The sequence below is a fragment of the Phodopus roborovskii genome, unplaced genomic scaffold, assembly GCF_943737965.1.
Source record: "Phodopus roborovskii unplaced genomic scaffold, PHOROB, whole genome shotgun sequence".
Classification (NCBI taxonomy): domain Eukaryota; kingdom Metazoa; phylum Chordata; class Mammalia; order Rodentia; family Cricetidae; genus Phodopus; species Phodopus roborovskii.
Genome location: NW_026125562.1, coordinates 3337288 through 3363560, shown reverse-complemented (window position 1 = coordinate 3363560; position 26273 = coordinate 3337288). Strand labels below are relative to the sequence as shown.

At 48.8% G+C, this 26273-nt stretch overlaps 2 protein-coding genes across 2 annotated transcripts; both read left to right on the top strand.

The window, feature by feature from the left end:
* The first annotated feature begins 1136 nt into the window (after positions 1 to 1136).
* Positions 1137 to 14083, top strand: Mybphl (myosin binding protein H like). Its single transcript, XM_051177781.1, has 8 exons — positions 1137 to 1346; positions 9979 to 10067; positions 10593 to 10788; positions 10978 to 11117; positions 11267 to 11426; positions 11531 to 11667; positions 13023 to 13209; positions 14039 to 14083. The coding sequence occupies exons 1-8, from the start codon at positions 1214 to 1216 to the stop codon at positions 14047 to 14049; spliced, it is 1053 nt and encodes a 350-aa protein (XP_051033738.1). The 5' UTR covers positions 1137 to 1213; the 3' UTR covers positions 14050 to 14083.
* A 4418-nt stretch (positions 14084 to 18501) lies between these two features.
* On the top strand, positions 18502 to 21760 carry Psrc1 (proline and serine rich coiled-coil 1). Its single transcript, XM_051177722.1, is given in 5 exon segments — positions 18502 to 18620; positions 18700 to 18757; positions 19309 to 19747; positions 20467 to 20914; positions 21663 to 21760. Coding segments are annotated over 5 exon segments (1113 nt in total). The 5' UTR covers positions 18502 to 18550.
* Positions 21761 to 26273: the final 4513 nt, after the last annotated feature.

Here is a 26273-nt window from a genome sequence, read left to right as displayed (position 1 = left end):
CAGCACTGACCATGAGTTGGCCTTGACCCTGCATTTTTATCATATCCCAAGCACAGCCCTGGCATCAGCCTCTTGTTACACAGATCTGAGGTTCAGAGCCATCAGCTGGTGGCTAAACGGCACAGCCAGATGTCACATGTCCCTGTCCCTGGGAAGCTTTCCTCCCATTCCTCCCAGTACCAGGCTGCCTCTCACTTCATTTGTGCTTTATCTCATAGGAAGAAAGCCATTGACAGCTTTCAAAGGGGGAAATGCTGGTCTGACCTAAAAATAGCTTCCATTTATCCAGCACTTAGTCAGCTACACACTGCTAAACACTTTAGAGAGATTACCTCTTCTAATCCTCCTAACCCTATGGTTATTATTATCTCCATTTCAAGAATGAAACCCAACTTAGGAGAGGCTGGGGGTGGGGAGCTGGAGGAGGGCTTGCCTAGCAAGTGCAAGGCCCTGGGTTCAAGCCCCAACACACACACACACACACACACACACACGCACACACATACACGCACGCACATACACGCACGCACATACACGCATGCACATACACGCACGCATGCACGCATAGACACACGGGAGGGGAGGTAGGAGACAAGCCCCAATACACACATACACAGAGGGGCAGACAGACCATGGGGTGTCTTAAGTCACATAGTTAGCTGATGACAGAGCTCAAGTGTAACCAATGTAGTCTGGCTGCAGAGTACTGACTGTCCTCATCCTTGTCCTGCCCTGCCCTGCCCTTGGGGCAGGGACAGCAAAGGGAGGCCCCATGAAGGCCAAGGTGTGGAGACCTGCTGTTCAGTGAGTGTGGGACCAGCTAAAGGTGTGCCCGAGAGCTCACTGGCCTTGGGACCACACGTTCTGCTGAATTAGCTGGCGGTCAGGCGCAGAAGGGATCACTCAGGCCTCCCACCAAAGTCCCTCTCATATACTCGGTGCTCAAGCTCTCCCCTCCTAATGCTGTAGGGGTGTCATCTCACTCCCAAGATAACAGGGCCACCTCAGCCCCCCTCCTGTGGCTATTCTGGGCTGTTCTCTGATCCTCTTCCCCTGGCCCCTACTTCACCCTTCAGTGGGAGTAGGTGGGTGGGGAAAAGCCAGCCCACTTACATAAGCTTGTGGCTGCGGACCCCAGGGAGACCAGCCTAGATAGCAGGTGCTCGGCCCCTCCCTCACCAGCAACAAAGAAAATCTTCAGCTGGAGCCCAGCATGGAGACAGCCACCACACTGGAGATGGCCTCATGTTCCCAGCGGCAGGTAGAAGCAGCTGCTGACCCAGCGGATGCTGACGGACCCCGGGAGGTAGACAGCACCTCTCAGCAGCTCCTGCCTGCTATTGAAGGTGACCTATGGCAATCGGGGAAGGAGGGGATGCTGAGTAGTGTGGGAGGGAGAACTTCCTACTGCCCTGAAAAGACTGTAAGGGTCCACCCACCCTGTGTGCAGGCTTTAAGAACTTTAAGGAACTGCTACTTAGGGTAATACAGGAATATTCCTGGGAGCCCTCACACTCCTCCTCAAACTGTGACTTGCTAACTCGAACATCTCTGTTGTGGGCTTGCTCTTTAGCTGGAAAGTCAGTGGATGTTGTGGCACTTTACGGTGACTAGCAATGATCCGGTTATATTTTTACCATCAAAACCAGTTGCAGGGCCCGGGAAGACCCAGTGGACTAATAGCCAATTAGAAAGAGAACGGGGTGGGAGGGTGGGGGCGAGATAGCAGACATTGCTAGTGGAAGAAACCATGGCTCTGAGGAGGCTGAGTACCCTGGATGGTCTCTGCCTGGGTGGTCCTGAGACAGCATCAGGGTCTGCCTATCCTAGTATCCCACACTAGCTCATCTGGCCATGGCCTCTCAAAGTCAGAGCTCTGTGGAAGTAGAGTCTTTTAGGGAAAAGTTCTCCATTTCCACTTTGTACATGAGGTTATTTGGTGCCTGTTCCAGCCCCATTATCCTGCTCTTTGACCCAGTACCAACTGTTCTGGCTGAGCCCCTCCCCCAGCTCACCTGGGGAACTGCCGGGAGGCCAGTGAAAGTATGTCTCCATTGTGCCTGGGTTGGCAGACCCAGGACATGACAAATGGCTCTTCCCTTCTTCGTGATGGTCTTTAGCAGCCCTGTGGCTGTACTAAACATTTAGCCCAACAGACACCCTGTGTTATAGTCCCTTCAATTTGCAGAAGATTTGAAGACCATACACAAGGAATCTATGAACTCCCAGGAAGAGAAGAAGTAGAAGAAAAAAAGAAAAAGTTCTAGACTGGCAGGCAAAGTCCCAGGCTCCTTTCCCAGGGTAACCTCTAGCACTATAGTGACCTTGGACAAGTCAATTTAACTGCTCTGGTTCAGTTCTCTGCAAAATGACTTTAAAGATCCAAGCAAGACAGTTAGAGGGGTCGCCAAGGTGATCTGATTTGCATTGGAAGAGGCTAAACCAACGTGAGAACATTTCCAACGAAGAGATGACAACTTCTATCTCCAAATAGGGCCCGAAAGCAGAACTGCCCACTCTTTACCTTACAGAAGACCCTAATAGCAGCTGCCTGAATGTCTGCCAAGGGCAGAGAGTTGGAGTTTAATCTTATTAAAGAAGTAGGAGAGTTGCTGTGCACATACTAAGATGAGACAAGAACAGAAACCCAGTTTCTTCCCCTAAAAGGCCAAGAGAAAACTGGGGCAGAGGAGATGGAGAGCCAGAACACTGACTCCCTGACTCTGCTGGTCTCCACTCTGCAGGGCAGAGCACCCATCTCAACCAGGCTTCCCCTTCTGCTCAGGGGCACCGTGGGCAGCTCACTCTGGCAATCCCTGCCCTCCCCAACCCCAGATCCAGCCAGGAGCCCCATCCTCTTGTTGTATAGCAACTCTGTGTACTCATGTCTCTGGACCACAGCTAGTGCACTGCTCCACACAGAGGTGAGTGGCTTGAAGGATGCCCTTTGACACATTGCAAAGTCTATATGCATCTACTAGCTTCTTGAAAGATGACAACACAAGTTCAAGTCATAGCTCTATCCTGCCACCATGGAAGAGGCAGGGCATCTCTGAGCCTTCATTGTCTCCTCTGGAGATTGAGAAAGCTGAACTTGAGCGATATCCTATCCCCTTGATTGTTCCCCGCTCTCCCCCCCTACACACACACACACACACACACACACACACACACACACACACACACACACACCGGGAAGCCTGAAAAAAAAAAAAAAAAAAAAAAAAAAAGCCCTGGAAAGAGAAACCAAAAAAGTTCCTGAAGTTGACAGGGTCTCTGAAACCCATCCAGCAATCTTGAAGGATACCTGTGTATCCTTCATAGAGGGCACAGGGTCTGAGAGGTGCTGCAAAGAGCATATGACAGCAAGGCCAGCCAAGTGGGCAGAAATTCATTAGCACAATCAGGGCAGGCTACAACTGAGCAACCAATAAGGGACCTTCAGTCCAACTACATGGCCAAATCAACAGGATGACGCAGCTGGATCTATCACTGTTTATCCTCAGCGCCCAGAGGTAGTGTCCAGGAGATGAGCTAAAAGGAAAGCTAGAGAAGTGGATACACCCCTGAGTTGGAGGAGCTGGGCCCCGAGACAGAGGTCAGCTGCTAATTTCAACAGAGCTGCTCTACTCCGAGCGAGTGTGCACCTGCATCCCATCTGAACCTCCCAGTGTCTTCTAGGCATGGGAGCCGATCTCACACCCAGGAGTAGTCAGCCTGCCTACGTGTGCTTTTCTTCCTCTTCCTACAAATATTGACTTCCCTACCTGTTATATGCACAAAAATAAACACAACTAGTTAGAAAGACACCTTCAAGGTATATTCTAGTAGAAGGAAAAGAGAAAAACAAATAAAAGATAGTGTGGGTCAGATGGTGCCAGAAGTAACCCAGGGAAGGAGTCCCAGTGCTGGGGAGAAGAGGCAAGCAAATGTCATGTTCCCAATAGGGTGATGAGCAAAGCCTTACAAACAGGGTATGACTTGAGCAGCAACATAATAGATATCTAAGTGAAATATTTTTTTTTTATTTCAGCAGATAGAACAAATGCAAAGGTCCTAAGGCAGGAATGTACTTTATGGGTTAAGCAATGCTAGGACTGAGGGACAGAGAGTTATTGAGCCAAAGCACCATGAAGGATGGATTGATTCTGGGGTGATGGGCAGCATTTTGAATAGAACTGACATTTGACCAAGTGGTGGGTTTAGGGATTTTTTTTGAGGTACCGTGTTAAGAAAAGACAGTGGGTATTTCTTAGACACGAGGAAGAGCATCTGCTGACAAGAAAGACGGGCAACAGATGGAGTGCGCTGTGGATGTGGGATAGAACTATCAGAATCATCAAGAACAGCAGTGGTACAAGCCTTTAATACCAGTACTTGAATCTGAGTTCAAAACCAGCCTGTTCTACATAATGAGGCAGTGTCTCAAAAAAAAAAAAAAAAAAATTAAAGTCCATCTGGAGCAGCATCATTCCAGTCAAATCAGCGTTTTTTTTTAATTGCTTACATAACCAGAATCATTTACTTACTGCTATTCACACTTCACATTTGGATTTTCAGGGGCTGAGGGAATTCATGGAAGGAAAGGACTATCATGCCCCCTTTCGAATGTGTCAGGTCTCATACATACATCACTGTATTAATCTGTCAAGAATTTCATACACGTATACATTGTACTCTGATGGCAAGTCAGCAAAGATTGTTTTCCCCTACATGCTTGTCTGTGCATAGCCAGACATTGTGTGGGTGGCAGGGTTATTTAACTGGGTTAGGCACCGCCAAGAGGGTGTAACGACGCGAAAAACCACGGAAGGAGCTGGGTGGTTATGCAAGGAATTGGGTGTTATGACCTTGAACTCAGGCTGGTGGGGAAGAGCGTGATAGGCAATATGGGATGGGTGTAGGGTGGGACAACACGTCTCAGTAGTGAGACACAATTGCCGTATGACAGCATTCAGGATGAAAGGCATCAGTATAGTTGGGGGTAGGCAGCTGATGAAGCAAGTACACCTCAGGAAAAGTGTGAGCTTCTCATTGCCAGGACAAACTGAAAATAATGTCCCTATTAGGTAGATTGTTCTCCCAAAGCAATTCAGGGACAATGGCCTTTTCCCGATAGGGGCTTTGCTACTTGAGGAGCCCTATGATCAATGCCTACAGATAGAACTTGTGGGGGGGTAGGGTCACAGAACAGTCTTACAAGCAAGCCCTGGCACTGGAGTAATTCCCACCCTTTCTACTCACATTTCATTGGAGAGACTTATAGTGCCCAGTCTACAGCAACAGCACTGGAAACTGTCCTGACGGGGCAGGCACTGCTCAGATGTACTGTGACATCCATCAGGTAACATCAGAGTTGGTGGTCACGGAGCTAGCTATCTTTGTTAAAGAGGTGAGGAGAGAGCGCAACACTCTACAGATCATGGAAAGGTTGCGGTTTCAGGGGCTGGGGCTGAAGTGGGCATTGAATTGGTAAGTGTCAGGTCCAAAAGAAACTAAGATCAAATGGCTAACTGCAATTCCCATTAGCATACCTAGGAGGTACCATATCAGACATCCATGTCTGCTGGTCGCCAGGCTCTCTTAGTACCTGTGGCTCCTTCTCAGCTTTTCTCACCCAGCCCCCTGCCCTGCCCTCAACTTCTCTAGCTCATGGGCTTCCCATTCCTATATAACCCTGCCAATTCAGCCATGCTCTTTCTTGGTTCTCTTGGCCCCTCTCTCTCAGTCCTCCTCTCTCCTCTCATGGCCAGGTTCAGTCATGTTTAGCCCACTACTTTCTCTGCCCTGCTCTGCACTCTTCCAGATGCCTCTGGCTGTTCTCTTCAGATCTACAACAAAGACCTTCTCCTCAACCATACCTTGGAGCTGTCATGTCCTCACTCCATATATCTGGGGCTGTAACTCTCACTTTATAGAGTGAGCCAGGGTATGAGAGGATCTGCAGGGGCTGGAAGGGCAGACATTGACATCACTAGGACTTATGAGTGGAGCAATGTTGAAGACAGAAGCGGTGAGCAGGGGCCAAGGCCACCAACCATGACAGCAAGACAGACAAGGGATGAAGGGTCTATCACAGAGAACTGTTATTTCTGCTTCTCTATCCTTTTGGTTTTCATAATGTTGCTTTCATAGTCTTCAAGGAGGGGACACTGTTGTCCTTTACAAGGAGATTTTTTCCAAGGTCTACCCATCCTTCCTAACCACACTCTACCAAAAAGGTTTCTAAGGCTACACCTTGGGTAGCAATAAATGTTTCTCTAAGAGAGTCAGATACTTACTTCTCAAATCCCTGGAAATATTTACTTTCAAATTCACAGTTGCCTTTGAACTTTCTGCCCTTGTTTTGGTAACCACTTACTCACACAGGCATATGTTTATGTGTGTATGCGTGCACACTTGCAAATTTACACACTTACACACACACACACACACACACACACACACACACACACACACACCACTCTCCAATGTATCTGCTCTTTTCTCCTCTCTCCAGGCCATAGTTAGTAGCAATGTCTGAACCACACAATCTCAGGAGAGTGCTAGAGCAGTCTGACCACATGGAAGGAAATTATCAGAGGATATGGCCAATTATTTCCTATGAGGATAGAAAAAAAAAAGAGCATGAACTTCAGCAGATTAAAATTGGGGTAGATAGTAAGATAGCCAAGATCTTAGGACTCAAAATAAGCTACAATTTTGAGACTTAGACTATGTTCTATTGTAGAGAAAATGCTGAGAGAAGCCTAGCTCAGAAGTCAATGTTTCCCAAAGGAAATTTCAAAATGCCTTCCCCACAGGGATACCAAGAGAGAAAACCAAACTGCAGCCATTGGCCCTGGCCTAAGAACACTGAGACCGCCTTAAAGCACGCTGGCTTCTGAGTGAGTCAGTTGCTTCCTGACTTCTGAGGAGGAAAAGCCCTTGGGTGTGGTGGGGAAACCTCCCCAAGGTCAGTCCAATTTACACCTCCCTTGACTAGAGGTGTGAAGAGAGATACTTCCAAGGAGCCCTCAGTTAACACTCCTGAGCAACTGCTCAGGTTGCTGACCAGGTTGAATAAGGGAGGTGACAGAACTCAATGCTGACAGGGCACCCCTTGCTGCCAGACCCTCTCTACTAACCAGCATTCGGTTGCTCTCAAGGCCATTTGTGGCTTCTCCCTAGGGAGTTTCTTTATCTCTTCACCCTGAGAGTCAGGGACATCCTGGTGACTTCAATCCAGTCATCTTGCCAGGGACTCCTTATAAACCAAGAGCAGCAAGAAGCCCTCCAAGGGGGGTCAGCATCTCCACAGTGGCTTCCTGTGGCCTCTGTCCCCTTGCTGCCCCAGGGGGCTCCCCTTGAGACCTCAAAGTCTGCTCTGCAAATCCTCCCAGCTCTGCACACCTGAGCTTATGCTCCTTTCTCTCTCGAGTGTGGGTGAAAGAAAGCAAACATTTTCTGAGATATATCTGTAAGAAATAAGAAATGCCAGATAGAGGAGAGATGGCTCAATGGTTAAGAACACCGACTGCTCCTCTGGAAGACCTAGGTTCAATTCCAAGCAACCACATGGCAGCTCACAACTGTCTGTAATTCCAAGATCAGACACAGACGCACATTCAGGCAAAACACCAATGCACATAAAATAATTTTAATTTTTTTAAAAAAAGAAGAAAGAAATGCCAGGTAGAAACAGACATTAGTTTGCATCAATCAGTAGAAGTTCAGACCTGGTCATGAACAGAAACCTGGTAAAGTTCCCTCTGTTAAGTGTCTCTCAGCATGAAGGCTGGTTTCTACCCCCTCAACTCAACCCTTCTTGGTTCTTGAACCTACCTTCCCCGATTCCTCTGGGTTGCTGGAGATCATACCAGGCCCTGACTCTGGCATGTTGGCCTAGGGAGACACTGATGAGGGTGAGACACTGGATGATGAGCTATGCTTAGAAAATGGGTCCTTTGGACATCTGATCCCAGCTAGGGAGGCTGGAGTCCCGGCCAGGTGCCAGGCACAACTCCACAGCTAGCCTGGCGCTCAGCACATCAGTCTCTTCCAGCCTCCCCTTCTCCTGTTGCCTGTATTGCTGGGTCCTCACTAAGATCTTTTGTAACTCCCATACCCTGTAGACAGCACAGGCACAGAGGAGCCTGTTCCTTAGCAAGTATGAAAGGTTATTTCCTTGCCCAACAATGGAAACCAAGGCCAACAAGATGAGGATTTTTTTTTTAACCTTCCTTTTCAATTGCTTCCCTCCTTAAAATTCATGTCTGCCTTGGTTGCTTGCCAAGTTGGCCACAGGAAAGGAATGCATCATACAAATACAACACTTCTGTTGTTCCCACCCCAGCCCCTGGCACCAAAGGCAGCAGAGAGCACACAGAGCAAGGTCACTGGGCAGTCTGGGTGCCATGCCTGCCCTGTTCCTGCTGAGAACACTCATGTCCACTTAGCACACAATTTCCAAGGTACAGACCAAATCAGGTCCAACCCAGGGGAGAACAGCAAAACAAGGGAACTAGATAAACAAGATGGTCAACAAGTATTGCGTATTTATATTCACTTCTTTGTTTGCTTTGTTTTTTGAGACAGGGTTTCTCTGTGTAGCTCTGGCTGTCTTGGAACTCACTCTTTAGACCAGGCTGGCCTCGAACTCACAGAGATCCGCCTGCCTCTGCCTCCTGAGTGCTGGGATTAAAGGTGTGTGCTACCACTGCCTAGATTTATATTAAGTTCTAAAGACAAGTGGTTTGAGATCATAATTGAGGCATACAAAGAACACTGTAGGACCCCTGTCTATTTTCTCTTAGCTCTCCTTTAAAGGGTTGCTTTATACCATGTATGCATTTAAACTGGTCAATCTATAAGCAAACATACTTGTGTTGGGATGAATGCACAGGAATGTACTCTCAGGGAAATTTGTACTATCAGCAAACTTGGAAAGCCTTGTCAAGCTGCACTCATGCCACAGGAATGCACCAGAGGTGGAATTTCTTCAGCTACTAGGAATGAATTTTGGCAAGAAGTCTTGGGAACTGAGGCATTGTGGCATTCTACTTAAGGTAGAAGCAGCAGGGGACTGCGTTTGAGAAGTGGGAGACAGCAACCCTGGAAAGGTAGGAGGAAAAGATGGCCCTCATGTGAGCCAGGTGGGATGTCTACACTTTCTCAGCATCCTCCCGAGAACAGGACATCCAGGCTCCAAACCCTGCAGCCCCCTGAGCACTGCTTGCCTGCATCCTGAAAGGCAACCAAAGACCACTTACTGGAGCATGCCTGGAGAGCAAAGGCAAGTAAGGAATGCCCCCAATCTTCCCCAGAGTTTGCTGTCTGAAGTGATCCAACACTGATGGGAAGAATGCCACACAGTGTAGGGAGCAGGGTGGCCGTGAAGAGAAGGGACCCAGACTGCCTCTGTGGGAGGACGGGGCTTGGACTGGGAGATGATTCACTTTGACAGCAATGCTATTAAGGACCAAGCGAAAAATCACTGCAGAGACAAGCTGTGAAGACTGAAAGGAATAAAACTCACTCAATAGGTGGAAAGCCGGTGGTTGAGAGTTACAAATCAAAACAAGGATCAGATTCAGAGCCCAGGTTTTGGGGGAGGCGACGGTTCTCCAGTTGAGGCAAAGCCTCACCACGCTGTTCATCCTGCCTCACTTCCTAGGTGCTGAGATCATAGGTGGGCACCACCACATCCAGCTCCCAGGGGCCTCCAGAGACTTTAGCCTTTCCTGGGGCTCCTTCAGCCAACTGCTCCCCAAATCCCAGCACAACAATGGGAAGGGTGAGGGTGTATAGCTTAATGATAGAGCCCTACAGTGATGCGATTGCTGGCTTTGATTCCCAGCACAATGGAAGGGTCTAGGGGCATTCCCTATGATAGGGGCTTAAACTGATGTTCACTTGGACTACTACTCACAGAGTACTACTAGATGCAGCACCCACTTCCTCTAAGTATCCATTTCCTATTCTCTTTTTATCACTCAGAGTACCCCAAGATCTGGCTACCTCGGGCCCTGAGACAGACTTACATCCGGAAGGTTGGGGACACAGTGAATCTACTAATCCCAATCCAGGTGATCACATCAGCCCCATGCTGGGACCAGATCAGGATTTTGACTTGGAAGCAGAACTAGGACTCAGACAGTCTTTCTGGCCTTGAGTGAAAAGAACCCATGGTACTGGAGGTCTGAGGCCAGATCACCACCATTCCACACTCCCAGGGTTGGGTTTAGCTAAACAGATATGTCCCATGAGAGGAGGTAAGGCTAAGCCAGGCTCTGCAGTCTGCAGAGGTCTGGGCACCCTTGCTTTTAGAGAGTTCTTAGGAGTTTGAGCAGCTACTCAGCTACCTCGCTACCCTGAGTACCCATGAAAGACTCAAAGCTCCCTATTTCTTAATGAAAGGAGGGATTTCCCTGGAGGAGTCTACCAACACACGCACACACACATGCAAGAATGCACATGCTACCTTAAGGAATGCAGCTCCATATCAAGATACCCTGTGGGTCTGGGGTAGACAGCCTGCAGCAACAGGAGGAGTGTGTGTGTGCATATATGAGCCTCTTGAGGATGCTCAAGCCTTATCCCCCACTACTCAGGGCAAGCCCAAACCTCAAACCACCTGGACTCACAATGGCTCTGCCCTGGACCACAGTCGTGTGAGTGTGCGGAACGGGGAGCAGGACTCCATCCTTTTCATCAGAGAAGCCCAACGAGCTGATTCAGGATGCTACCAACTCTGTGTGCAGATAGGTGGGCTGCAGGCCACGGCCACCATCAATATCATGGTGATTGGTAAGTCTGGGCAATGGGAGAGGTGGTCTCTAGGATCTCTGGGATGAACAGAAGCCATCCCAGAGAGTTGCTGACCTGGTGGTAGGTGATGGGAGGGATCTGAACAGAGAAAGGAGCCAGGGTGTTCTCTAAGTGAGACCAACACATGCGGATTGCACGGTGCCCATTGCCATGGCTTTGCCCTTCCAGAGAAGCCAGGCCCTCCTCAGAGTATTAAGTTGGTGGATGTTTGGGGCTCCAATGCTACTCTGGAATGGACACCTCCACAAGACACGGGCAATGCAGCACTCCTGGGCTACACGGTGCAGAAGGCTGACAGAAAGTCTGGGGTGAGGCCCATCTGGGGAGAAGGGAGGGAGGCGTTCTAGAATGATCTTCTGGCAGCTCCACATGGGGTGAGGTTCAAAAAGAAAGAGAAAGAAAAGAAAACCCCAAAGCCTTGGTGTCTCACACATCACATCTCCCGGGGCCCCCACAGCTGTGGTTCACGGTACTGGAGCGCTATCGCCGCACTAGCTGCCTTGTCTCTGACCTCATCGTTGGCAACTCCTATGCCTTTCGTGTCTTTGCCGAGAACCAGTGTGGGCTCAGTGAAACAGCTCCTGTCACAACTGACCTTGCCTACATCCAGAAAGCAGGTAAGGAAGCTGAGATCACGGGCTGAGAAGACTTAGAAAAAACCAGAACTGAAGCTGGACGAGGTTCTCAGATGCCACGTCAGGGTAACTCTTGGTACCCACAGCTACTGCTTACAAGACCAAGGGGTTTGCCCAGCGGGACCTCTCGGAAGCCCCCAGGTTCACCCAGCCTCTGGTAGACTGCACTACAATCACTGGCTACGACGCCCAGCTCTTCTGCTGTGTGCGCGCCTCTCCCAGGGTGAGTGGGGAGCTTGGGGGATGGGGTGTCCTGAGCTGCCTCCTGCGGCTGTACCATCCTAACCTGCACTATGTCACAGGGCACTCTAACTAAACATCTGCTACCAGTGCCACCATCTGCCTCCCCCGACAGCAGGTTACTTAGGAACTGTCAGGGTGTCTGTAATCCAAGATGGATGGATGCAAATGATGTTTCCTTCGAGTGTGGGGTCCTTGTGCACAAAGACATCACTTACAGCTAGTTAACTGGCAGTAGTGTCCCACCGGCTTCTCTTTATTTACTCCTCATGCCTTGTCTGTGCAGGGTTACACACATGCACGCTGCCCTGCATGCAATCTGGTCTTTGGACTCCACACCCGTAGCAGCCTTTACCAAGTAACTTGGCTTATAGGGGCAGGTCAGACTGTGTGGAGATAACATCTTGGAGAGGAATTATAATAAAACCACTCTAGAAACCACTTCCCAAACAGAGGGGACAGAAACCACTCACTCACAAACAGTGTGGATAGGATATGAATGGATCACAATATGTACATAAAAAAATGGAGATCCTGAGCTGGCAAGTGAGCTCAGAAGGTAAAAGTGCTTGCTCCCAAGCCTGACAGTCTGAGTTCAATCTCTGGGACCCACATGGTGGAAAGAACTCACAGCTTTAAGTTTTACTCTGATCTCTATGGTACCAGTGCAGCCTCTTCACACACACATGCACACACACACACACACACACACACACACACACACACACACACACACACGTTATTTAAAAAAAAAAAATTGAGACAGGGTTTCTCTCTGTAGCCTTGGCTGTCCTGGAAGTTCTGTAGACCAGACTAGCCTCACAAAAATCTGTCTCTGCCTCTGCTGGGATTAAAGACATGCATCACCACTGTCCGAGATATGTGTGTGTGTGTGAACACACACACACTTTTAAGTGGAACAGCTAGGTGTGGTAAGTATACCTTTAGTTCCAGAACTACAGAGGCAGAGGTAAACTCTTGAGTTTAAGGCTGGCCTAGCCTAGACTACATAGGGAGAACAGCAAAGGTTATATAGTGAGACCCTGTCTCAAAAAAAAAAAAATCTTTTAAATTTAAAAAGTAGACTTTGATGCCCAGACATAACAAATGATAGCTCCTTGAGCAATTTCTTCCAAGTCAGGGACATTTGTTGGAGTGGACTAGGGTTCAGTCACTCTATTCAAACACAAGAAGGCGCTCCAGCCATTGTTGAAGGTACTGAGCAGGGAAACTTGTAGAAAGCCATCTATAAGCCTTGTAGGCAGAGTCCCAGACATGGAGCACAGAAAGGACGATTGGCTCTTACTCTGCTCTGTGCATCTCATCTTTATCTTCCAGCCCAAGATCATCTGGCTAAAGAACAAGATGGATCTCCAAGGCAACCCCAAGTACAGAGCCCTCAGTCACCTGGGGGTCTGCTCCCTGGAGATCCGCAAGCCCAGTCCCTTTGATGGAGGCATCTACACTTGCAAGGCCATCAATGCTCTGGGGGAGGCATCCGTAGACTGTCGGGTGGATGTTAAAGGTAAAGATAGGAGAATTTGTGCCTAGGGTGCCAATCATCTCCTCCTTCCACCCTTCAAGAGTGATACAAGCTGAGATGGAAAGGTCCTCCCTTTGTATCAGTTACCTGTAGCAGTGACCAGATACCTAACAAGAAGCAACTCGATAAAGGACTTATTTGGCTCATGGTTCAAGGACATAGTCTGTCATGGCAGGGGCGACCACAATAGGGAAGGGGTGGTAGCAGGAGGAGGAACTGAGACTTCTTCCTCACATCTGGACACATCAGGAGGCAGAGAAAGATGAACACTGATTCTCATCATCGGTGTTTGCTTACTGGCTTTATTTTGCTTTCCCCTCTCACTTGCTGAGATAGCACTGCACACTCCTTCCCTTCCGCTCTTAAGATCTTCATTTCTCCTTTCCTGCTACTTTGTTGGAATCACTAAACCTAGCACATTATTGGGTTTTGCTGGGGGGGTTATTTTTTAATTATTATCTCTCTTTAGTCTTCAGATTCTCATACCTATATACAGTAAATATGATCATGTCATCCCAGCACATTATTTTGTAATTATCTATTTATAGATCTGTCTTCCAATTAAACCATAAGCTCTGTGAGAGTTTGTCCCAGTACCCAGCCTAGTTGCTGACACATGGGAAGGCTGTAGCTAAATGTTTGTTGCATGAATTGTGAATGAGTGAGCCTTTATATATCTCTCCTATAGATTCCCCAGCTAGCATCATGGGCACCCCCAAAGCATAAGTAGGGCATCCATTCCCAATGCCCTGAGAGAAGGTTCCACAGAAATCTCTGCAATGCTAATGTTGAGAAATGTCTGTTTTTGTAGCTCCTCATTAAGGCTGCCCTAAGAAGACAGGAAATTCAAGGAAGGTAAGGAAGGAGGGAAATGATGCCTCCATGGCAAATGCTGTTGAGTTTGGAATGGATGTGAACCTCTCAATCATGTGTCCCTGGTGACTTTTTTTTTTCTTAATTCTAACACTATCTGCTCTTTGGAGGGAGCTGCTATAGATAAAGTCTACTTTTGTCATATCCTGTGCATTTCTACTCAGGTCAAGGGATGAAATCTAACAAACTTTGGAGAATATGAGCTTCTTCCTAATCAGGGATTCTGTGGGAAGGGCTGGGTGGGGACTGTAAGACAAAAAGAGACCAGTCTCCACCAGCACAGACCCACACTGTAGGTAGGGACACTTCTGCTAAGTGTTTCTACCTCACTATCATAAGCAGGGTAAGAAACAAAGTAGCTTGTCCATATTCTTTTAAACTTTATGCATTTCTTCCTGTTCAACAGAAGAAAATCATTTTTGTTAAATGTCAACAATAATTTAACATTTGGGTATGTGGTTTCCAAGCCACTCATCACTGGCAAAGGGCCACTTGGTTCATTATCTAGAATGTGGCAGCTGCTTCAAATTCCCCATAATTCACAGGGGAAATGTGTATAAACTGATGGGTAAGTTGAAAGAAAAAGCTCATGAGAGAAGGACAGAGACCTAGCTCCCAACATTCCCTCTGACTTTCAGCTCCTGGCTGAAGAAAACTGAGCATGAATTCGATCCCCCAAGCCATTTATTTAAGCCCATCAATGATACATAGCAAATGAAAACCCTACGGGCTGCATTAAAAGCACACACTCTCCTCAGGAGAGCTTTCTCTGCCAGCTGGCTTATAGACATTTTTCTCCTTCCCCGCCTTCTCTATCAATACCATGTTGTGTGGGTGTCGATCTTTCTTATCCTTGGTTCCCTTCTGTCTCCCTGCGGGTTCTCAAAAGCAAAGCACTGTGGGCAGTGAATTTTGAGCACTGGACCCAGGGACCATGAAGAGAGATCGTCTCAGCACGGATGTACTCAGGTGGTCTTCTGTGATGTCTATTAACACACCCTCTCTTTACAGGGCCTCCTAGGAGCATGATTCTGACAAGAATGTTCTCAAGGAGCCTTAGCTGACTTGGCCTAAATGAAATAAACATATAGATCCTCAGTTCTTGAAATGTCCTCTGAGTCCTTTCTACATAGAGAACTCAGGACTGGGGAGGTGGCTGAGCAGTTAGGAGCACTGGCTGCTCTTGAGAAGACCTGGGTTCAGTTCCCAGCACCTATGTAATGTCTCACAACCACCTGTAACTTCAGTTCCAGGAGGTCAAATGCCCTCTTCTGGTCTCTGCAGGAACTAGCACACGTGCAGTACACATATATCCATGCAGGCAATTACACATACACATAAAATAAAGATAAAACAATTTTAAAGGTCCTCAATTCAAGATTCTTTTACTTTGATCTCTCAAGCATACCCAGCTCCTAAACCATTACTTCCTGAAGTGGCCTGTTACATACTAGATAACTGAGACCAAAGTGTTACGTAACAGGTAATTGTAGCTCAGTGGTAGAGCACTGAACTTTAGCAAATGCCCTGGTTCCTTCAGCGTGAAGGCCATGCTCTAGTGAGCATCTTTCTGAGAGGCCCTGGAGAGTCTATCCAATCATGCCAATCTAAGACTGAAACGCGGATGGGTAACAGTGAGAGTCAGCTCTGCAGTTGTCAGCAAAGGACAGGGTTCTCATCAGCTCTCAGGACCCTATTGGTACCTGAAGCTGAAGCTGCCTTCTATCTCTGTGGTGCACTGAGTTCCCAAGAACCTCAATGAATAGCTAAAGGGAGCGAGAGAAAGCAAGAACAGGAGCGTGTGTGAGAACAAGCGCAGGAATAGCCTTCCTCGCATCGGGAACTGAATGAAGTGATATCACCACATCTTCATGTTACAAATGAGAAGGTTAAGTTCACCAATGCCCAAGTCATGATCCAAACTCAATGGCAGAGCTGGGCATCTGACTACAGGCCTTCCCATTTTCTCTCATCAACTCAGAGGGTTGAAAACATGGGCTTAAAAGAGAAAATATTTTTTTTGAGGGTGGACATTGGGCCACATTTTGTTTTGTTTTTCGAGAAAGGGTTTCTCTGTGAAACAGCTCAGCTGTCCTGGAACTTCCTTTGTAGATCAGGCTGGCCTTGAACTCACTGAGATCCATCTGCTTCTACCTCCCAAGTGCTGGGATTAAAGGTGTGTGCCACCAACGCCTGGTTGCACCACATTTTTGAGAAGGAAAGGGATATAGATTGGTTGAGAAGAATCCAAAAGGTTTCCCCACACACACACACAAAACCCAAGAGCTGTCCTTTAACTGGAAGCTGAGTCTATTCCTGCCCTTCTCTAGACTTCTGTGAGAATTAAGCTCCCACATGATGATTCCTACCCTAAGTCATAAATCGGCTTCTTACCCAACTAAAAAGTTACTACTTACCTTCCGGCCTTGGGAAAACTGAGAAAACAATGAGCAAATCTAATGTCCTTATGGAACCCCTGTTTAAGATTGTAGGTGGGAACCAGGAATGTGGCTGTTGCTAAAAGCTCTTCCCTGGGAGAGACATAAAGCAGTGTCTACCCCTTTTTCTAAGGTCCCAGTGACAGACAACAGTGGGAGTCCGCCAGAGTGTACCCAGAGGAGCCAGCGAGCTTACTTGCAGAGCAGTGGCTGAAGGTTCCAGGCAGGAGCACAGATGACCTTAAAGTAGACACCTCCCTTAAAGGTCTGAGTCCACAAGAGATGATGGCTCTCCGTGGCTGCTAAAGAAATGCCCTCCTCTTCCCTCTCCCCACTTATATCCTGTAGCCCCTCCCCCAAACCACGTGCAATTAGGACAGAATTGCGTACAAGTGGTTGAAAGGGGTGGATTGAACTCAGGTGAGGGCCCCACGATCTTCTGGCCCTACCTCTTCCTTCTCTGAGGCAAAGTAAACTGTCCACAGGCCCAGCTGTGGTGATCTTTCCAAGCAGGCACAACAGAACTCCTGAAGATGGTGAGTCGGCTTAGGGAATAGTCCTATAGCGTAGTGGCACTGGCCTTTAATCACAACACTTGGGAGGTACAGTCATCCTTGGCCACATGATGAATTTAAGGCCAGCATGAGATCCTGTCTGAGAAAACAACAAACAGAAAATAAAGGGGAAAGAGAGATGGTGTGTGTGTGTGTGTGTGTGTGTGTGTATTAATGGAGAAGAGAGGTCAGATCATAGCCAGGCAACAACGTGTACTCAACAGCAGAGGACTCCTTCCACCTGAAGCAGGCCTAGGACAGGTGGTGGGATCTCCACAGTGGCTGCGCCTTAAGGACCAGTCAGACCTCGGCCTCTACTGTTTGCTATATTAGTCACAGGCCCACCATTAAAGTTCACACATCCTGGCAAAGGAAATAAAATCCGCACAGGAGCAAGATCTCTAATCATGTGTAAACCTTCCGCACTGAAAGAGATCTGCCCTGAAATCCCTTTTTTACTATTATTTATGAATTTGACACAGAATACCTTCTTAGCAAATACTTAAACTGTGTGCCTGGACGTATAATTTTTTTCATTAATTCATTATTTATTTAAACTCTTAAATAGATGCCCACACACGGTGTTTTGGGGTTGAAGCAGGGAGAAGAAATATCAGATATCTCAGAGAAGTGGGCTATGCTAAGTGAAGAATTCTTGTGTCTCGGGGCTGGAGAGATAGTTTATTGGTGGTCTCAGCAAGCAAGTGAAGAAACCAGCCACTAGACCTAGTGGAGCCTGGAATGCCGGAGGTGTAGTGGGGAGGGGGGAGGCGGGGCTCCAAGCCCACATTGATTGGCCAGTTCGCCCCCTGTCGCCGCTGCACAGGTTCTGGCACACAGTCAGGAGGAGGCGCTCCCGGGCACGCGCACGCATTTGCGGCTCCGCCCGCCGTCCCTCCGAAGCCCACCGGATGGAATCTTTAGGTCCTCTCGACAACCTTCTTTGGCGGACAACCTTCCCGACGGCTCCCGCCTCAGCCCCGCCCCTATGGGCTCGCCAATCGCTGTGCGCTTACAGCAGGAGTGGGTGGAGCCTAGGAAATTCGAACGAAGCTCCGCCTCTCGGGAGCATATTCCCGGGAACTGGGAGGTTGTAGAAGAAAAGCATCCTGCGTGGACGGTGAGGCGGGGTGGGAAGTGGAAACGGAGTGTGCGCCGGAGGTGTGGCAGGGATGTGGTGCCGGGAAGTGGAAAGGTGGCGGGAGGCGGGGGAAGAAAATCCCGGATAATAACCAGGAGGGAGGTGGAGTGTGCAGCCTGCAGCCTGTGCAGATTGTCCATTAGGTATTGGGACACGAGTGCTCTGCACCTTTCCCGAAAATAACGGGCTGGTTTCAGGGGCACGTGCTGTTCCTGGGATCTTGCTGTACCACCATCACGCCTCCCCACCCCAGATAGATAATGCACTCTGAGTCTAGATGGGGGCCTAGGGCAGGATGATAGATACCTGAGGTAGGCATGTTGTCTTTCCTGCTCAGGTCTAAGCTGCCTCGCTTCTGCTGGCTGGGCATGGAGGATTTGAAAGAAGGTAAGGAAGCATGGAGGGAGGAATGCGACCCAGAGAGGTTGCAGGGACTGATGGCTGGCATTTATTCTCATCCCCTCAGATGTCAAATTCATTGTGGATGAGACCTTGGACTTTGGAGGGCTGTCCCCATCTGACAGGTACCAGCCACTTTATCGCATTTATTATTTTCCTCCAACAATACGTCTTTAGCAATAACCCTTTAGTGTTAACTTATTGGCCTCTAGAGCCGGGGTTGGTAATTTAGCAGGGTATAGTGCACTCTGATGCCAGCATTCTGGAGAAATTGGGCCTCCAGGACACAACTTGGATGCTGGTGAGAAGGGAGAAGATGGAGTGAAAACTAGGGGTTAATGTAAATGAAAGGTAAACATGCTTGGGCATGTTGAGGCATGCCCATGGAATGCATCAGGTGTGAAGACCACCCCTTCCCTCCCAGGATAGACCAGAGGAGGTAGAAGCAGAGAAGACTGTGAATTTGAGATCATTCTGGTCTACAGAATTGAGACCTTGTCTCCAAAAATGGGGAGCGGGGATGAAAAAGAAAATAGGAGATGCTAAGGGCTTGCAGGGCCCCAGTAGAACCAGGTATCTCCTTACCTAAAGGCAGGGTTTGGATTGTCCCTGGCTCTACTACAGGAGTGCCTTCTGCTATCTTTTGTGTGGCATGGTGCCATATTTGTTTTCTCAGTCATGAGGAAGAAGACATAACGGTATTGGTGAGTCCAGAGAAACCACTTCGACGGGGCCTCTCTCACCGCAGTAACCCGAACACAGTAGCTCCCACTCTCCAGGGTGTGAGGTTCAGTTTGGGCCCGCTCAGCCCAGAGAAGCTGGAGGAGATCCTTGATGAAGCCAACCGCCTGGCAGCTCAGCTAGAGGAGTGTGCTCTGCAAGACCAGGAGAGTGCAGGTGCAGGCCCTGGGAAGCCCAGCCCCAGAGGCAAGCCCAGCCCTCGGAGGGAGACCTTTGTCCTCAAGGACAGCCCTGTCCGAGATCTGCTGCCCACTGTGAGCTCTTGGAGCACACCATCCCCAAGCAGCCTAACTGGACTCCGAAACAGTGACAAAAAGGGGTCAGCCAGGGCTGTTCGAGTGACAGCTGGAAAGAAGCCTCCCAGCACAAAGAAGGTGAGTATGGAGAGTGGAATTGTGTGTGTCCCTAGACAAGATGCCTGAGACACTCACTGAACGTAGGCGTAGAAGTGGCTTCCTCACTGTTTAGAGGGAGAAAGTTATACTACCTCTGGAACTGTTGGGATTAAGCAAATTGGGTTGCAGACGGAACAGGGTGAATAGTGTTTGCCGAGAATAAATAAAGCCCTGGGTTTGAACCCCAGCATCATGTAAATGGATGTGGTAAACATAAATGTGTAAGTAGACACATAATCCCAAGACTCTGGAGGAAGAGCCTGGAAGATCAGGAGTTCAAGGTCATCCTTGAGGGACTATGTGCTGAGTGGGAGATCAGCCGGGGCCACAGGACTTCCTTGTTTCAAAAACTAATAGGCTGGTGAGATGGCTTAGTGAGTGATAGCACTTCCTACCAAACCGAATGAACGTAAATTCAAACCCTGGGACCTACATGATGAGAACTGACGCTCACCAGCTGTCTTCTGACCTCCACATGTGTGTTGTTATATATGTGTATGTCACACACAATATATAATACAAAATGACTTCAAAAAAAAGAGAAAGTACCTACCACAGATCGTGTTGGCAGCTAGTCTCTTCCTCGCTGGTCCCAGACAACGGCCTGCCTCCTACTTCTTTTCCTTAATGTCTTAAGCCAGCAGAGTGCATGCTGTCTCCATTTTAGTCCTTTTTTTTTATTCCTTGCTCTGTTTCAGGAATCGCCCACTTGCAATCTGTTCCCTGCACCCAGAAGCTCAGCGCTCTCTCCTCTTGCACAATCAAGTCTTTCCTCCCGGCGGAAAACTGGGCCCAGTGCACGAACAAAAGCAAGTAAGAGCCAGGAGCCAAGATGTGGGTGAAGCTGGTATGGGAGAGAGAAGGTGGGACTCACCCCAAAAATGTCTTTTCTCCTCTGCACAGGCCCACCAGTCCCTGTCAGACCGGTCCCAGCTCCACAGCCCTCAACTAGCAACTCTCAATGTTCATCCCGGCTACAGAGAGCAGCTGCCAAGTCTTCCAGTCAACTACTGGTCCCCTCAGCCATCCCCAGGCCTGCCACTCGAATGCCACTCACTGGCCGGAGTGTACCATCTGGCAAAAGTGCCCTACCTCCAGATTCTCTCTCAACTCGGAAAGGGCTTCCAAGTGCCACAGGTCACAGAGGTAAGGTAGAATGGATGTATGGTCAGACCAGGTATGGTGGCCATATCTGTAATCTTCCTTGGAAGGTAGAGGCTGGAGAATCAGAAGTTCAAGGCCAGCCTTACCTATATAAAACCATGTCTCAAAAAAAAGAAAGAAAGAAAAGAAAAGAAAATAGACCTGGGCATGATAGTGCACGCCTTTAATCCCAGCTTTTGGGAAGCATAGGCAGACAGATTTCTGAGTTCAAGGTCACCCTAGTCTAAATAGTAAATTCCAAGACAGTCTTTCTCTTTTTTTCTTTCTTTAAAGACTTTCCTTATTATTTATATATATATGTGTGTATGTATATATATATACATACACACATATATATGTATGTATATATGTGTGTATATATATATGTATGTATATATGTGTGTGTGTATATAGTGTTCTACCTGCATGTTTGATTGCATGCCAGAAGAGGGCACCAGATCTTATTATAGATAGTTGTGAGTTACCATGTGGTTGCTGGGAATTGAACTCAGGACCTCTGGAAGAGCAGCCAGTGTTCTTAATCTCTGAGCCATTCATCTTTCCAGCCCCAGAGAGACCCAGAAGAGAAAACATTAGGTAGAAGGACACCTGCTGTGATGCTGTCATTTTTGCCACCCCACTTGCAGACAGGAAAACTGGGTTCAGCAGGCACACACTTTCACGCAGTCTTTCCTTTGGAGAAGGCCAGCTGAACCGTGCACTGATTCATCTCTTGTTAATCCCCACCAAGCTCCTGTTTCCCAGAGAACCAATCTTCCAACCCCCAGTGCCCCTCGAGGCAGGATGCAGTCCCTCAAGAAAGCTGCAGTCCCTGGACCAACTAGGTAAGACTGGTCCCTCTGCCCTCATCAGCTTGGCTTCCAGCTGTGCACAGCATCCTTGAACTATGTGTGTGGGGGGGGGGGGAGGAGAGAGGGGAGGGAGGGCCTACCTTTTCCCATCCTGAGGGGCTTGAACTTGTCTGGGTTCCAGATGGGCATGAGAGAAAGGGCATGCTGAAGCAGTTCCCCTGTCTGTCTCCTCAGGTAAAAAAGTCAGGACAGCAAGCACATATTGAGTAGCAAACCACTACACTACCATCTTAGCCATTGAAGACTGGACACTCTCCAAGCAGTCCTTGACTCCAGCAGATTCTTGCCCAGAGATGGGAGGCAGAGTTGCCTCCAGAGTTCATCTCTGAAGTAGAGACCATGGAGGGTGAGGTGGGTTGAGCTTGAGGAGAGTAAAATCCCTCCCATCCCCTCCCCCACCTTGGCTGCAAGGAGAAGGAGAGGCCACTTGGTGGTAGAGAAATTCACAAACATGAGAAATGCAGGCAGAATGACTTGGCTCCTTCCATCCCCACTTGTGGCCAGCCCTAGAGAGCTTGACCTTCTTCCCAGACCATGCTTCACCGGCCATTCACAGGTGAGCAGCCTATGGAACCAGCCAGGCTCCCTGGCTCTAGGACAGGTCTTCCTGAATAGTTCCCTCTGCTGGATTCTGTTTGGAGAGGCCAGGCAGGTACCTGGCATGCAGGGCTTGCTTCCTGTGACTTCTCACAGGCCAACCAATGAGAAGCTTACTCATCAGTCTGCATTTTTTTCTTAAATAAAATGAATTTTTTAAACGTATTTTTCTGTATGTCTGAAAGTAGATCTTCGTAGTTTTGAAGTAAACCTCTGTGTAATTGTAACGAGAGCTGGGATGGACCACTAGGTGCTAGGGCTCATCCGGCTGTGACTAGTTCCTTGTTGCCATTCATTTGGAATCAGGCTGCCTTTCTGCAATTTCATGTTTTCGGACAGTCTACATCAAAGTCAACTGTAGTGTCTGAGGCTGTTATGATATGACCTAAGTCTATTGTTACTATCTTAAACTTGAATGTTATTTCTGACAAGACAGTGGAGTCCTTAAGGCAATAAAGAGGCCCTTTGGTAATGTTCATCTTCCCTGGTCACTTCAGCCAGAAGATACCAGAACTCCTAGTCATGACTACCTCACATCATAGAGCTGCTTGTCCTTCCCTGTCTGCTCCTCTGCTGGACTTGAGAACAGCATCAGAATTAAAAGATGGCGCCGTTGTGTTGGGATTCATACGTGGTAGAGTGCTGACCTCCTCCAGAGGTAGTCCACAGTGGTGGGCACTTTTGAAATGATAAGGCTCTAACAAACCCAGCTTCTGGGCTCCTGAGTCTTGTAGCCTTGACTCTTGCAATCAGAACTAAATTGATTCCTTATGAGGAAGAAACTTCCTCAAAGGCAACTGAGCAATGGAAAAGGGGACCGCTGGCGACTATCTCCACCCAGGCCTTCGTGTCCACAAGTGCCCTCCTTAGGCCTCAGTGCCCCTCCACCTCCCCACCCCCATATTCAGGAGCCCTCCATAGCTTTCCTCTTTCATGGCTGACCTTAAGGTTCATTCATTTTACACACCTTTAAGCACACAGGGCCCACACACAGCGGTGGCCACCTCTACCTTCTTTCCCTGAGTCTTGAGCACCAGCTCCTACAGTCACTGAGATCCCAAGAACTGATGTGCGGGAAGGAGACTACACAGAGGCCTTGTGTTTTGTCCTGGGGAACCTTGGCATGAGGCAACAAAGCCTCAGGTGTGTTTCCCAGCCTCCTGCCTACCTCATCTTCCTTCAGTCAGCCTGGCCCAGGGCTCTGTGCTAATGAGACTTTGGGAGAGTTCTGCTAGGTGGGCCATAGAGAGGGCAAGCTTACCAACCAGTCAGTAGCTAAGTCCCCTTGATCTCCTGGAGTCTTCGAGACTTTGCTTGTCCTGTTTTCCATTCTGGACCTCCATCCTCTGGATAGGTCAAGGCACAGACTCAGAACAGAAGCAGCTGGTGACTAAAAACACACATCTAGGCATGGCCAGCAGGTGGCAGGCTTTTTTGATCCAAGTCCCTATGGGTGGTGAGGAAGCCAAGCCAGCCGCAGACCCCTGTGCCGTTGCCACCTGGTGGCTGGAGCTGGCAAGGCGTGTTCCTCTCTCAGGCTGCCTCCACCCAGCATGGCTCCAAACCTGCTGAAGTGGCATTCATTTGGTAGTGCTTACTTGCCACAGCTGCTTTTCTTGTTCAGCTATCTGCCTGCCTCATTCCCTTTAGCCTGGATCTCTATTTTTCTGTCTGCATACTGTCTGCCCACCACCCCTCCCACTCCTTAAGCAACAACTGAGAAAGCAGGTGCTATTGGCCTCTTGCTATGCACTGTGAACAGTTTTAAGCACTTTGCATGTGTTAAGTTATTTAATCCTCATAAAAGCTCAATTAGGCAGATGCTGTTACCACTGGCCTCATTTTGTAGACCTAGGAACTAAGGCTCAGACAAATTAGGCCACCTCTGGTTCTGGGGTTTGTTTTTAACTTCACCCTATACTGCCCCCACTAATTTGTCGCATGGACCTTTGACCGACAAAAAAAAAAGGGGGGGGGGCTAGCAGCGATGTTAGCAAGCACATACTTACCCCGGAATGAGTATATGCTTCAATCCCCAACAGAACAAATAAAAAACGGCCCACGGATCCCCACCTGCCACCCATCCCTCCCTAGCTTCTGAATTCTGCCCCAGAAAAGTTTGTCCTGTCTGAGACACAGCCTGATCTGTAGAGTCACTTGGACCATGCCAGTTCTATATCCTGGGGAAAAATGATCCCCTCCTACCCACCCACCTTATCGTCCTTCAGGCAGCCAGGCTCAGGGCGCTGTGCTGACACAGCTTTAGTCTCATTGTCCTCCAAGGGAGTTTCAAGGCTTTACCTATCCTGCTTCCCAAAACCCTGGCCTCTACCCAGGTTGCAACACAGAAGCGACGATGATGACGACGACGACGATGACGACACAGCGCCTGCACAGGACTAGTTTATTCAGTAGTATTGGGGGGGGGGAACCAAGAACAAAAGCAAAACTCTACCATATTTACAGCAACAGTCAAACTGTACAATCTGATGGTTAGTGTCAAGTGAGCTTCCAGCATCTTTGTATTTAAGTCAAGTCATCAGTAGTTTAAAAAAAAATTCAGTTAAATTTTTAACCCTTTACAGGAATTGCTGAGGGGAGAGGGCAGAGGGCAGTTGAGAATCCTCGGCAGAAAAGCCAGAGGCCAAGTGAGGAACAGTAACATCTTTCCTGCCCGGAGCCTTGGTTCTAGCCACCTGCTTCAGAAGGGAAGTCAGTGACAAGTCTGGGGTACATGCTTAGAGAAAAAGGCGACTCAAATGAACAGCGGTTGTCAAAAACTGAGGGAAGTAGAGCAAGAGGAAGGGGGTAGGCCCCAAATCCAGGTCGCCAGACACTCACCCAGCCTGCAATGGCCGCATCAGACCCCCTGGGACTGGACACAACCCCATCCCAACACAAAAAGCAAATAAATAAAAATATATATTAACTCTCTCTTCACGGGGAGCTGGGGTCAAGTAGGAGGACAAGGAACAGGTTCTTTGAAGAAGAGAGCCAATTCCAGGAAGGGGTTAAAAATAGAACATGTCTCAGAGGCCACAGCAGCTCAGACAAAAGGGCATTCGTCTGATTTGGGAGGGAGGGGTGAGTGGGCACCAGAACCCAGACTGGAAACCCGCGCTTGAGGCCCCTTGGGGCCAGCAAGCGGGCTCTGTGCTTCTTCTTCCTCCTGGTACCACACACACAGCAAAGAAGCGCAACTTAACGGTGACTGGCCCTCCTGAAGGTCGGGCAGGAGAAACGAAGCACTTTGGGGTCAGCAAACTGAGCAAACACCTGGGCTGCAGCCCACGGCCATAGTCCAGGAAAAGGAGAGGGGCTGGGGTAGTCATTCCCCGTGTGGGGGTACAGGCTTCCCCTTAAAATGGTTCATGCAGCATTTGGGGGTCCAGGGGCGATGAGTCCTCCTGCCCCTGGCCGGACAGGGCTTTTCAGTTTCTGGGAGAGGCGAGGCGGAATTGGCGGGTGGGAAATGCCTTTTTTGTCCTGACCCCTCTCCAACTGAGGCCTGTCCGGTGCAGCCTTGTAGGGACTCATGCCCCTGGTGCGTGTGGCTTTGTCCTGTCCTTTTGGTGATGGCAAACGAGGGGCAGGCCCCCTCAGAGTCCCTCTCCTCCCAGAGGCACAGCAGATGGGAAACTGAAGAGAGGCTGGGACACGTCCTGGGAGGTCCTATCCTCTTTGGGAAGGGAAAGGGAGTCCAGTTCCAACGTATAAAAAAAAATTAATCCCTGAAGTCATGAAGAGTGGAGATCCTTTTTTTTTTTTTTTTAATTCTTTTTTTTTTTTTTTTCTGAAAAACTTTGTCTTGGAGATGTTGGCCCCAGGGGTCCAAAGTGCAGTGAGGGGGAGGTGGGGGAGGGACTTGGCACTAGATGGCCTCAGGTGCAAGG

Coding starts and splice junctions, on each gene's coding strand:
- Mybphl (XM_051177781.1), top strand. CDS start 1,214: ATGGAGACAGCCACCACACTGGAGATGGCCTCATGTTCCCAGCGGCAG. Junction 1,347..9,978: donor GCTCCTGCCTGCTATTGAAG/GTGACCTATGGC, acceptor TTTATCACTCAG/AGTACCCCAAGATCTGGCTA. Junction 10,789..10,977: donor CATCAATATCATGGTGATTG/GTAAGTCTGGGC, acceptor TTGCCCTTCCAG/AGAAGCCAGGCCCTCCTCAG.